This window comes from Hippocampus bargibanti, linkage group LG08 (genome assembly GCF_051943395.1).
Source record: "Hippocampus bargibanti isolate YZ-2025 linkage group LG08, ASM5194339v1, whole genome shotgun sequence".
Lineage (NCBI taxonomy): Eukaryota > Metazoa > Chordata > Actinopteri > Syngnathiformes > Syngnathidae > Hippocampus > Hippocampus bargibanti.
Window position 1 is genome coordinate 20,749,413 of NC_142741.1, and position 13,677 is coordinate 20,763,089.

The 13,677-nt window shown below is 42.5% G+C and overlaps 1 protein-coding gene across 3 annotated transcripts in view; it reads right to left on the minus strand.

Annotated features, from left to right (window-relative positions):
* Nucleotides 1-8,944, minus strand: part of LOC148894762 (neuropilin-2-like) — a 104,731-nt gene extending 95,787 nt beyond the window's left edge. For 2 of the 3 annotated variants that reach the window (XM_089002379.1, XM_089002377.1), the window contains exon 1: nt 8,176-8,944. In XM_089002379.1, coding sequence (XP_088858505.1) covers nt 8,176-8,251 — 76 coding nt within the window. In that variant the 5' untranslated portion in view covers nt 8,252-8,944. The remainder of the gene's footprint in view (nt 1-8,175) is intronic. The other variant, XM_089002376.1, reaches the window with a different exon arrangement.
* Nucleotides 8,945-13,677: the final 4,733 nt, after the last annotated feature.

Genomic DNA, 13,677 nt, shown 5'->3' on the forward strand with positions numbered 1-13,677 from the left:
CACACACACACACACACACACACACACACACACGCACACGCACACGCACACGCACGCGCACATGCACATGCACATGCACAGACACAAACACAAACTACAGTATAACACACACTATTCTACTCGCCACATCCACGAACTGGACGTTAGACGGCTCTTCAAGCAGCAGAAGATCAAGAAAGCTGCGGGACCTGACAGAGTGTCCCCCTCCTGCCTGAAAGTCTGCGCTGACCAGCTGGCTCCGGTCTTCACACAAATATTCAACAGATCCCTGGAGCAGTGTGAAGTCCCATCCTGCTTCAAACAGTCTACTATCGTCCCAGTTCCAAAGAAACCAGCACCCTCGGGATTGAACGACTATAGACCTGTTGCTCTGACGTCTGTGGTCATGAAGTCCTTTGAACGCCTTGTGTTGAACCGCCTAAAGAACATCACCGGACCTCTGCTAGATCCTCTTCAGTTTGCCTACCGGGCAAACAGGTCTGTAGAGGATGCAGTCAACATCGGGCTTCACCACATGCTCGACCACCTTGACAACACAGGAACCTACGCGAGGATCCTGTGTGTGGACTACAGCTCTGCGTTCAATACCATCATCCCAGAACTCCTCGTCCCCAAACTTCTCCAGCTTGGAGTGTCCCCTACGATCTGCCAGTGGACCCTCAGCTTCCTGACAGGATGGACACAACAGGTCAGACTGGGAAATATATCATCCTCAACACGGACCATGAGCACTGGAGCCCCGCAAGGATGCGTCCTCTCTCCACTTCTCTTCTCACTCTACACGAACAACTGCACCTCAATGCACCCAGCTGTCAAATTCATAAAGTTCGCAGACGACGCCACGGTCATCGGTCTCATCAAAGACGGCGACGGGTCTGCGTACCGACAACAATTGGAGCAGCTGGAGCTCTGGTGCAGCCGTCACAACCTGGAGCTGAACACGCTCAAGACAGTAGAGATGATCGTGGACTTCAGGAAACTTCCATCAGCACAGCTACCCCTCACACTATCCAGCTGCCTCGTGTCAACCGCTGAGACCTTCAAGTTCCTGGGAATCACAGTCTCCCAGGACATGAAGTGGGAGGTCAACACCAACTCTGTCTTGAGAAAGGCCCAACAGAGAATGTACTTCCTGAGGCTGCTAAAGAAGCATGGCCTGCCACATTTCTACACGGCTGTCATCGAATCCATCCTGTGTTCTTCCATCACCGTTTGGTTCGAGGCCGCCACAAAAATGGACAAAATCTGACTTCAACGGAGAGTTAGGACGGCAGAAAAAATCATTGGCACCGCCCTACCCACTATCGAGGACTTACACACTGCAAGAATCCAAACTAGGGCTCGGAAAATCCTACTGGACCCTCCGCACCCTGCCCACCACCTTTTCCAGCTACTCCCCTCAGGCAGGCGCTACCGATCAATCCGCACCAAATCCAGCAGACATTTAAACAGCTTCTACCCCCAGGCCATTAACTCTTTGAACTCTTTGAACTCTTTCAACAGTAGCCCAAATGGAACTGTATAGTGCCACTTAGCAATTTTTTTGATGATGATACTAGTGCAGCGTGTTCTACCGGAAACAAATTCCTAGTGTGTTCTACATACTTGGCAATAAAGATGATTTTGATTCTGATTCTGACATATAATAATATTTCCATCAACATTTTTAAGTTTCCTTCCACAAAATGGCTGTCGGCTGCACTACAATGACTGACCTAAGAGGCAGCACGTTGCCACAGGACATCTAAACTGACAGAAAGTTCAACCAAGAGAAAATATCGTTTTTTTCCGGTGTATAAGGCTTACCCAAAAACCTTGATTTTCTGCAAGCGTGCATGTCAAGAAAGCTCATTTTAGATTTTACAACATTTAAAACACGGCTGACGCGAACCAATGCCCCCCACTCCCAATAATAAAAATAATAAAACATGCTAGAACTTTCTATTCCCTCTCGTACCCTCAGGTCCTCTTCCTCCCTTCGCCTCTGTATCCCCCCCCCCCCCCTGCCCGTCTCAGCTTGATGGGTGACAGAGCCTTCAGCTGCTCTGCCCCCAAACTTTGGAACTCATATCCTCCCAACATTCGTAACATCGATTCTCTTCCCACCTTCAAGTCCCATCTCAAAACCCACCTATGCAAAATTTCTGTGTAGCTCTCTCTTTTGTTTCTATTTAGAATTGTATTTTATTTATCAGAATTAGAATCAGAATCAGAATCATCTTTATTGCCAAGCATGTAGCACACACAAGGAATTTGTTTCCGGTAGAACACGCTGCACTAGTATCGTTGTCAAAAAAACTGCTAAGTGGCACTATACAGTTCCATTTTGGCTACTGTTGAAAGAGTTCAAAGAGTTAATGGCTTGGGGGAAGAAGCTGTTTAAATGTCTGCTGGATTTGGTGCGCATGGATCGGTTATTGCATTCTATTTGTGATTGTACTTTATTTATTATAGTACCTATGCTTGTCTGTGACTGTAAAGTGTCCTTGAGAGCTTTGAAAGGCGCTTAAAATGTAAAGTATTATTATTATTATTATTATTATTATTATTATTATTATTATTATTATGTTTCCGTAATTTCTGGTGTATAAGGCGCACCCAATAGCCTTGATTTTCTTCAAAAGATGACGATGCGCCTTATATGCAGATGTGTCTTACATGTGAAGTAATATTGAGCCACAACAGGTCTCACCAGTACTTTCAGCAGTCACTGACTCCATTTCCTCCCGTAGAAGTAGTGCGTAACCCCAGCCTCTACTGTAGCGCCTTATAATGGGGTGTGCCTTATATTTGGAAAATGTTTATATATTAATATATTATATTTGGAAAACTTTTTTCATTCATTGAAGGTGAATCTTATAGTCCGGTATGCCTTATACAGTATATGGAAAAAGTTAAAAAAATACACCATTCATTGGCAGTGCGCCTTATACTCCGATGCGCTTTATACACCGGGAAATATGGTAGTACTCAATTAGGCTATCGGTTTCTCGGATTTATTTGGTAGCTACATTGTAGTTGTACACTCCTGACTTGTGTTATACAGACACTCAACCAGTGGGTCCTATGTTAGTGTCAAGCAGCAGCGAGAGCTTCCTGTTGTTCTGTGCACAGAGTTTGTAGCTTGGATAAACTCAACATTAACCACACCCATAAAAATTTGCGATCGTCAATCGTTAACAAATTCAACATTTCGGTTTAATGGAACAGAACAAAATCACACTTAATACACTCGACAGCATAACAGTTCAGGACAATGGCTAACACACACACACATGCACACATACGCGCAAGGTACATAACACACACACGCGCGTGCGCACGCGCACACACACACACACACACACAAAGCACGCGCACGCACGCACGCACACACACACACACACACACACACGCACACGCACACGGACGCGCACACACACACACACACACACACACACACACACGGGGTGGGCAGGGCTGTTGTAAATATTGAGCAGGCTTAACATATCTGTTTTGCTGAGCCTATGAAGATCATCTTTTGGAGATATCCAATCACGGGCCTTATAGTTTGTTTGGCAAAAACATTCCTCAAAGTCAGACATATTATCAGATGTGAGTACTCCTTTCAAACATACCTTTTTAAGAGGTTTTGATTGTTCCAATTCTTGTTACGTTTGGAGGTAGCAGAGGAATGAAATTGGGCTATTTACTACACACGTGGATCTACTCAGCTATCACTTCACTGTGCTCCTTTGCTCTTATTTTACCGATGACCTCCTTGCTCCCTCTTGCAAAAGTCACTATTTTTTTTTTTTTTTTTGGGGGGGGGGGCTTTACTTGCCTCCTCTGTTGTTTTTTTCACAATCTTGTCCTTTTTTTTAATGCTTCACTGTTTTGGCATTTGACGGGTTTTTTGGCAGAATCTATCTTGCACTTTCTTGTCCTTGGAATAATTAAATCATTATCCTGGCAGTATGTTTTTCATGAGAGACAAAAACAATCACACTGAAAAAAAATTGGATGAGCTTATTGTTTCACTAATTGCTATTTTCGCGGCAGTATTTCTCCAAATGCCAAGCATTGATGAGTTGTTGTTTTTTGTCTTGTATATCAGTCGAGTGTCATCCTTGACTAATGTGCAACAATTCCCTCTCTGCTTAAAAACATTTATCCGAAACAAATACATTAATACCAAGAGTTTAATTGCGTTTATAGAATTTCAAGATAAAGATTGACTGTGTTAGTAAGTCCATTCATTTGTGTGGGTTCAACAGCATGCATCACCCCTTTGTGAGAAACAACGACATGGATGGTTTGTGTTATTGATGGACCATTGTTGCGCACACAGCATTTTGATTCAGACTGGTGTGTCATTTATTTAATACAGGGAGGTGCCGCGAGGAAACGGTGGCCGGTTATATTCAACATGGAGCAAAAGCTGAGAAAAGTGAAGCGGTGCTTTCGTGTTGTTGACTCTTAAATGTTCTCTATAAATACATTTGAAATAGGTTGGAGTAAGAGTGCTTTAGGAGTAAACTAAACAAACTAACCAAAATAGTTGAAACGCTTATCAGGCGGAGGTCGTGCGTTTCAGTGCAACCACAGTTATAAACGTTTTGTTAAAAGGTCCACTTTTCTGACTTGAGACCTTTGAATTAGATACGATTAAACGTTGCCAGTACCCACTGCTCTGACATTTAAGCATAATGAGGCTGAAAACAGATAATCTAATCTGAACGTAGAGAACAATGATATCACCGCCAGATACAAACAGGCACATTCCAGAGGAATAATTAGCGAGATTAATCAACTCAACTAGCCTGACTCGTGTTTATGTTTTGATGAAAGACTTTCAAGACTTTTCTGTGTGCTGCAACTCTATCAAGCCAGAAGAAGCTGGCATCAGGAACTGCTATTCTACCAGTATACCTGAAGGCGCTTCACCCCTCAGAGATCTCCCGACATTCACACCGCATCACCTCCAGCATGTTTCATCATCAAGCATATTTCGGCGGAGATGCTATAGAAACAGACAGCCAGTCTTGAGTGGCCAATTACGGCCGTTTATCTCGCTTCCAGGCACTGCCGTGATCAAACAGAATGAAGAAACAGGATCAAACAGCAAAGCTAAAAAAAATCATTCTTCCGTTTCGGCAGCCCGCGTCGGCCTCTTTCTGTCTTGGTTACTTCCTTGCACTGCACTTCCATTCCCCCCGCTTTCAATACAGATACGCACAAACACGCATCTCAACAATAGCTTCTCCAACTCAAATCATCTCAAGAGACAGCCGAGCTAAGACATTTGTAAAAGTTTACTGCTGAGGAGGCCGCAACCTACATGTGAGTTTGTCCCAGTAGATGAGCCAGTAAACAAGATTGGGTGGTGGAAATTTCAGGTAAAAATAAAATACAATAAAAAATAGGTTGTGGAAATGACGAAGTTTATGTCAAGATATCCGTGAGGTTTGGCGAGCCCAGCGGAACAAATAAACACGACAATAAAAAAAGTGCTGTTAAGAAGTTGCCTCACTCATTCTGCTGCACTCCAACAAACTTTTACCAGAGACCGATTATCTGATGATCAACATGTTACATTGCTAAACTATGGAACAGTGGTTCATCGGCTTATTTATAATTGTTTTTTATCCACCAATTGAATGACTTGATCTATTAGCCACTATTAGTCCACACCCACTGATAAAAGGTACACATTTTAGCATTTAGTCCCCCCCCTTCCCACTATCACCATCTCCGCGATTGTTACGGCAGACCTAAAGATAGCCTGTTAAGAAGTGAATTTAAGTTTGCACTATTGCTGGACACGATATAAGAGCAACTGGCTGTGTTAAGTGTTTGCGTAACATGCCTCACTATGAGATCAACACAAACCAAAGAGAAAGGGACAACGGTAATAGAAAAAAGACAGAATGTAAGATGATCTTTTTTCAATGACTACTCTTCTTCTTTCTTTGTATCAACAGGAAGTTGGATACCCTGTGGCACTATGCTGACCCCCGCAGTTCAGTCTTGGTATAACAAAGGACATCTGGTTTAAAGGAGGAGACTCACAAATGTCAAAATACAAATGTGTGTGGTGTTTTTTGTTAGTACTTGACAATGTGTGGAGCCTCTTACATTTGAAAAAAATTGGATAAATGACAAAGCAGATCAAAAGTCACCATTGTATCTGTAACTCATAGCCAAATCACTGAATCGCTCATGGCGCAATATTGTGGATTAAAAACAGTTTACCATTTGCCTTAAATGTATCATACAAAAATGATAACGTCAATGGGTAATTTTGCATCATCCAAGTCAAAATGATGCTGATGAGCAAGCGCCTATTGGCCCACGCATCAACACTTGTCTGCTCGCGCTAAACAGAGCTCACATCAAGGTGAATAAACATAATGGTATTAACAAGTGTTATGCATGTTTGAGCCTCACTCTGTGCTAGTCTATTGCATTGTGTTTCTGAAATATAACGTTTAAGAGGTGAGTCACAGACACACCGCCACGTGCATTCTGGGTTATGGCGAAACTTAACAACTGTATTTGCACAATAAAGATTGCAGCTGCACAGCCATTCTCGAGGGGTAGGAGAAGTAGTAGTTGAGAGGAAATGTTAGACCAGCTACTGTATCTAACTCAGTCAGATGGGAACTCTTTGTCCCAGGTGTAAAAGCGCCTCAGGGATCTTCAAGGGTTCTGAAGAGAACTTGTGTCAAAACAAATACAACATTCCGACTACGCACAACAACACCGATTCCCAGTTCGAATAGATTCATATCAACTGTTTTAGTATATGCAGTCTTTAAACGGAGCTAATGTTGCATCGTGGTATTTTTCCTCAACCTTTATTTTGAGACTAGCGTGGAAAAATGTATGTTGAACCTAATTTGGACTGCATTTTGAGTTGCAACTATAGGCTATAGATTGATGAACAATACAGGATACTTACATTTTTTATCAATAAAGTTAAATTGGATACTTTGGATCTCTCCCGTGGAAATCACCACACTAAAGAGCCATCCAGGCAAAGCCCAAGCTTGATACCAAAAAACAATTAAGAGAAAATTGAGCAATATAGTACACATATCTAGTACAGTTTGAACTCTCAAGAAGATATTTTTGTCAATTTGTGGAATGCTGACTCAAAAAAAGAGGGACAAAAATAAATAACATCTCCCATAAGCAAAAAAAAAAATAGTTGGGGGCAAAAATGTGCTCCTTTCACATTCCCAAGACACGCTTCAGATAACGACTGTCCACATTATCGAGTCATTTGGAGCAGCAATGCTCTGACAATGTGGTCATTAATTACCTACGTGTGCGCCCATGAAGAGCAGCGAAAAGTACTCCCGCTTGTGAGTGAGGCTTCCGCGCATGGTGCAGCTTAAAACTGCGCGGGTCGCTTCCTTCCGAGCAGAAGCAATTCAAAGAAAGACACAATCAAGTAGCCAACAACACATTATTGAATGTCATCGTGGAAAAGAAGCCGTGATCATAGTCCATGAAGAAATCACTCCGTTGTTTTTTTTTTCGTGCGTGCGTTTTTTTCTTCAAGGGAGCAGATGTGATGTAGTCACTTGTGAGCGTCCGAGACTTCCAACAATCAATAGAGATCCAAAACAAATATCCATTTGAAAGCTGTTAAGACGGACTGGGCTTTACAATAGGGTGGAGATAAGAACACTCCAGTTAGATTGATGAAAACAATTGGTATTCTGTTTGGCACCACAATATAAGCCTAACTGGTTTTCGTTAAAAGTATATACGCTTATTTTTATGTTGACACTATTTGTGCGGGACACATAAGAAAACGCGATCCATTCGCAAGTATGCTTTGAAAAACTAAAAAAAAACGCTCTCATCAGTTTAACGCCACTTGATTGTGTCTTTGTGGTTATAAATTAACAAAGAAGTACTCGTTTGCGTGATCACATCGCTTCTACAACTTCCCAGCACACAATCAATTTCAGTGAGTGACCGGAAAGTCAACAATGACTAACAAAGGCAAATTAGATAAGGAAACGATCCAAATTGTAAAGGACAGTTCTAATAATAAATTTAAAAAAATGTTTGCTTTTTCTACAGACCAACAAAATGTGAACTAAAATAGGCGTCATAAACCAAAATTAACAAAATCAATCTAATTGGATATACTATACAGAATGTCAGCGTCAATGTTACCTGCTTCCTCCGCTGTGACAGCCACAATCGGTCCAAGTGTGAGCCCACACATGCAAAGCCATGTGTATAATTCCATCTTTTGAGCTCAAACCGTTCAACTAAATGAAACGGTTATCGTCCCCGAGATTCCCCCTGTCTTGTACGCCGCAGATCGGGTTGGAACGTCCAAAGAATCCACACTCAAATGCCGGTCTGCGGTTGTCAGTGCGCGACCGTGCGTCTTTTCTCTCTGGAGATGATCTCTTCAAAGTGTCCACAATCCATTTTTATGTGTGTGATGCGTAACAATACAACGTTTTAGGATCTTGACAGCAATGTGAGGCGAATGCGAAGTCACAACAGGAGTTTGAGCTATCCGTGTCCACTACCAAATGGAAACATTTGGCCAAGTTTGTAAAAAAAACTAAAAACAATAAACTCACTCCCCTTAGTCAAATCATCGCCGCGTCAGTTCCTTTATTTCAAAAGCTCTGCACATAAATATGTCCCAAATGTGATTATATTCCATAAACGGTGACGACAAAGTCCAAGTGGCAGTCGGTTGTAGGGTTAAAAGGGGAGATAAAGATATTTGCAAAGAAGCGCGCTATCTACTCTGTCTTGTCAACGCGTGCGTAAAAGCGAATGGAGAGAAAACCAATGTGGTGGAGGCTCTTCGCCGTCCTCCTTCGAACTGACAGTTAACACGCTCTCCCACTGAACTGCTCTCACCCCCTTTTTCTCTCTCTCTCTCTCTTTCTCTCTCTCGTTGTGGAAACGCGCTCCTGACTCTCAGAGCTCTGCCGTTTTAGTGATTTCCAGCCGGAGCTTTCCCTCAACTCGAAACTGTCGTGCGTGTGCGCACGCGCGTATCGGATTACATTGTGGGCACCTCGGCCAGCCTCCACGTCTCCCCTCACCTCATAGACCCCCCCCACCCCGTTAAAAGAGCAGTTTAATCTCCCCCCAGCACCATCATCTCTGCTCACCCACTCCATTGCCTTCCATTCCATTAAAATTGCTTTCATTGGAGACCACAGATATTGTGGCGAAAAGCAATAGAGTCAAAATATTTAGAATTGTCAGTAGTTTACTCCCTACATTTCAAAACGCGTACCAAACTCTCACTTATCTATTTACTGACGTTACGCATTGTCATGGTCATTAAATAGTGTTATTATTTTTGACCCCCCACAAATTATATTACTCTTTGTAATTTTAAGTATTGATATTAACATGGTGAATATAATATAAATGTAATAAATTTAAATTCCCATAATGTTCGTGAAAAAATAATGCACTTGCACAAGTGTAGTGTTGTTGTTGGGGGCGTGGCCTATGTATCCATCCATATATATATATACACGTATATATATATACGTATATATATATATATATGAATACACACACGTATACACACGTATAAACTCTACGTTTGTAAAATATAATGGTTACAAAATTATCTTGTCTGAACAGAAACCAAGCAATATTTTTGGAAAGTTAAATCATCCAGCAATGAAAGCGATCCCCTTTGTCCCAAATGGCCTCCCAACATCATCCCTACTGTGACACCAAGTCAGTCAACAAATGTAAAGCTCCATGATATGATTGTGAAGATGCTGTGGCCAGCTTTCATTATTATCATGTGTGAATTTGGTCCAAAAAATAACATTGCAGTAATTACTAGAAAATTGACCTTCTTCCCCAATGCGTTTCCTCATGAATTCCCCTGAAGTGAACCGCTTTAACTTTGAATGGAGGACCCCGATCCGCAACACTCCCAAACTCTAATAGGGTGAATCCTCCAAGAGTTAAATATAGTAGAAGCCGGAGATGAGTAGAAATGAAAAGCTTAACGTAATTCTTGCCTTCCCAGGGCACAACTTCTTAAACCCAATTTCTTACGTGTCAGGGCTGCTGGATATTAACATCATGAGACATTTATTTATAGCACTAGTAATTTCACTGAGGATTCCTGGCAACCAAGTCTATTTAACTGTGATAAAGGATGACTTTATTTGAAAATTTAACAGTCACGTGGTGCCGGATGCCACTCGAGACTGTGTGCAAAGCCAACATGTATTGGTAGGGCTAAAGGCAGTGCTGAAAGTGAAAGTTTACACTATTCACAGCCGCTGTAGTTAATTAATCCATTGACAAGCAAAAATGAAGTATTATCCTCTTAATGGTCTTGCTAGACAATGGTGATTTCTTTGTTTCTAGCAGAAGCAGGCATTCTGATTGTGAATCTTTAAATCTAACGGGCAAATCATTGAGCGAAAGCAAACCAGTCTTTGATATCACAGGTGGCAAGCGTTGTACCAAGTTTAGGCGACGAATTAAGGGGTTTTGGCATGTCTTGCCATGCCTAATTTGAATTTATTTTGGGAACAGTTGTTCAGCTACATTGAATTAATAAAAAAAGGAAAATGTGTTGTCATTGTATATTGAAGTATTTTGAAACCCATGCTGTCACGATTTGCAAGGTGGTGGTGGTGGTGGACCCCAAAAATGCAGTAGAGAGGAGCAACAAGTGACAAGTTGTATTAAATAAAGTCAGCCGGAACAAAATCTCAAACAACAAATTGATCAGAACAAAAAGATCCAAAGTAGCAAACAAAACCATGAGTAAACACGACAAGACGAATCAAACCTGACAGGGTGAAACAAACAATAACCTGACATCGAATGATCAGGCCGGGAGTCCTTTCAACTGCCACTGCTTAAAACAACAAACACTTGTGCAGCTGCAGGCGGTGCACTACAGTGCCACGCGTTGGCCGCAAAACAAAATGTGACCGTAACCACGTCACCATTTTTTGAGTTCCGCTATAACGATTGCGGAAGTCATTCCCGACATTTTTTTGGGTGTGAAAAAAACTTTGTCTACTATTAATTTTGAGATTAGACTTTTTGCAGTCTTGATGTCACATGTTCAAGATTTTTTAAAACATTGTTTGAAGATATTTTAAGGCCAATAAACATTTTTTTCTTTAACAATCGAGAGAGAGAGCCATGGTTTCAGTGACATCATCAATTTGGCACATTTGTGTTGAATGAAAAGCGTACAGTGACAGGTGACACCCGCACATGCAAACATATGGTATGCGTGCGCACATACGCTCCAACCTGAACCTGTCCATCAATCTGTCAAATGTTTCCTAACATCTCTGGAGGTCACAAGGTATTAAGTTCTTCCTTTTCGATGACAGGTTGAGGTGTGTACGTGTGTGTGTTTTTGTTTGTGTGTGTCTGAGAGCGTCCTTGGATCATTGTGGTTGCATGACCTTTGTAATATGTCCCTCTCCTCCGTCTCTGCTCTCCTCATCAGGCGCCACTGCAACTTAAACCCGTCCTGACTCCCGCATGGACGCAACCAGGGCAGTAATTTGGCCTGTCTTTTCTACCCGTGATGACAGTTTCCCCTAGTCGACAAACTTGCCAATTCAAACTTGAAGCATTCAAAAACAAGATCTCTCTCTCTCACACACACACACACACGCACACACACACACACACACACACACGCACACACACACACACACACACACACACACACACACACACACACACACACACACACACACACACACACAGACACGCACACACGCACGCACACATACCCAAGCCAACTCGAACTCTGATTGGTTAAAGCAACTGTTTCATGAACATTTATTTTGTGCTCCAGGGCCCGCAGAACTTATTGTGAAGGTGTCCAAGCAGATGGTAAAAAAATGATTGCTGAAATGTGATTGTGATAAATACAAAAACACACGTCTAGAAGCAGCACAACAGGGGAAAAGCAATGAAAGGAAGATGAAAGACAATTTGGAATTATTTAATAAGAATTGATAGACAAAATATAATTAACATTAGTGTGTGATTCAGATATTTTTAGGCCAGCAGAGAAGGCCTTGCAGGCCCTGACGGCCCACCACTGACTTTTAGTAGTGGTAGTAGTCGTAGTAGTAGTCATCAACATTTCAATTGCAACTAACCAGCGCACCCCAACAGAAATATCTATTCAATCATCATTTGCCTGAGAAATTTGGGTCAAAGGCCTATTTTGAGGGGAAGATTATTTCACATAAAATGCGAAAATATAAATTATTCAAGACACTGAAGTGTGAAAATTAATGTAGAATGCATGGTGCGTAATCGAACCACTTAAATCCAGGGATCACAAACCCCTTAACACCAATTTTGTACGTGTACACAACTACACGCACACATGCGCGCACACACGCACACAAGCACGCACACACGCAAACACACACACACACACACACACACACACACACACACACACACACACACACACACACACACACACACACACACACACACACACACACACACACACACACACACACACACACACACGCAATGTGTAAATTCTTTGGCTTCAACTTGAGTGATGTTAGTCCGTCCAAAGTAATCATGTTGAAATGTTAGCGGGCCCACTGAGATTTCTCCGGATCCTCCCGATCACCACTCTGCCACCGCTTCCCTTTCTCCATTCATCTTTGAGGTTAATAATACACGAAGAATGTTGTGATCTCAGAGGGGCCGGCAGCACCACGTCTGTCATGTTCTCCTCACTCGTGTGCGTCTGTGCCTCACTCTAAATGTTTGTATATGTCCGTGCATACGCTGCAGTTAAAAGAAGCTTGGCGGGGTGAAACGTTGGAAGCCCTTCGTGGGTGATCAGAAACTGTGTGCGAGGGTGCATGTGCGGGAGTGATCTTGACGCCTTGACACCGGGTCTTCGTAGTGGTTTTATTTTCCCCACATATTGTGGAGAACTTTAGCGAAAGGATGTCATTTGTGGAAGTATTTCTACGACGTAAAGTACAACATGAATAATATGTGTTGTGAGACCAGGTGGTGTGAAATTCACTTTGCTTGCTCTACCGCAATGATTTGTTTACCAAAGTCAAGCATTCCATTAGATGCATCTATTTTCTCTAGCGCCTGGTGTCAAACACTCCACACCACAGGATAATCGCTCGGGATAATCTGTCAGAGACAATCAGGCGTTTGCTGACGTTGGTTGAAAGTGAGTAAAGAAAATGTCGCAAAACTAGCCAATCGATCAATTATCTAACAAAGGGGAATAGTGGATGACCATGAGTAGAAAGCTCCTATTTATCTGTTGCAAGGCAAGTGGGGCAGACAGAGTAATGCAAACGCGCACACACACACACGCACGCACACGCACACACACACACGCACGCACACGCGCACGCACACACACGCGCACACACACACACACACACACACACACACGCACACACACACACACACACACACACACACACACACACACACACACACACACACACACACACACACACACACACACACACACACACACACACACACACACACACACACACACACACGCACACGCACACACACACACACACACACACACTCCCTGAGGCCTCATCAACAAGCTTTATTACCGAGGAGACCTTATGGGAAGCAACAGTAAAATGAGTTTGTCAACAGCAAGCATAG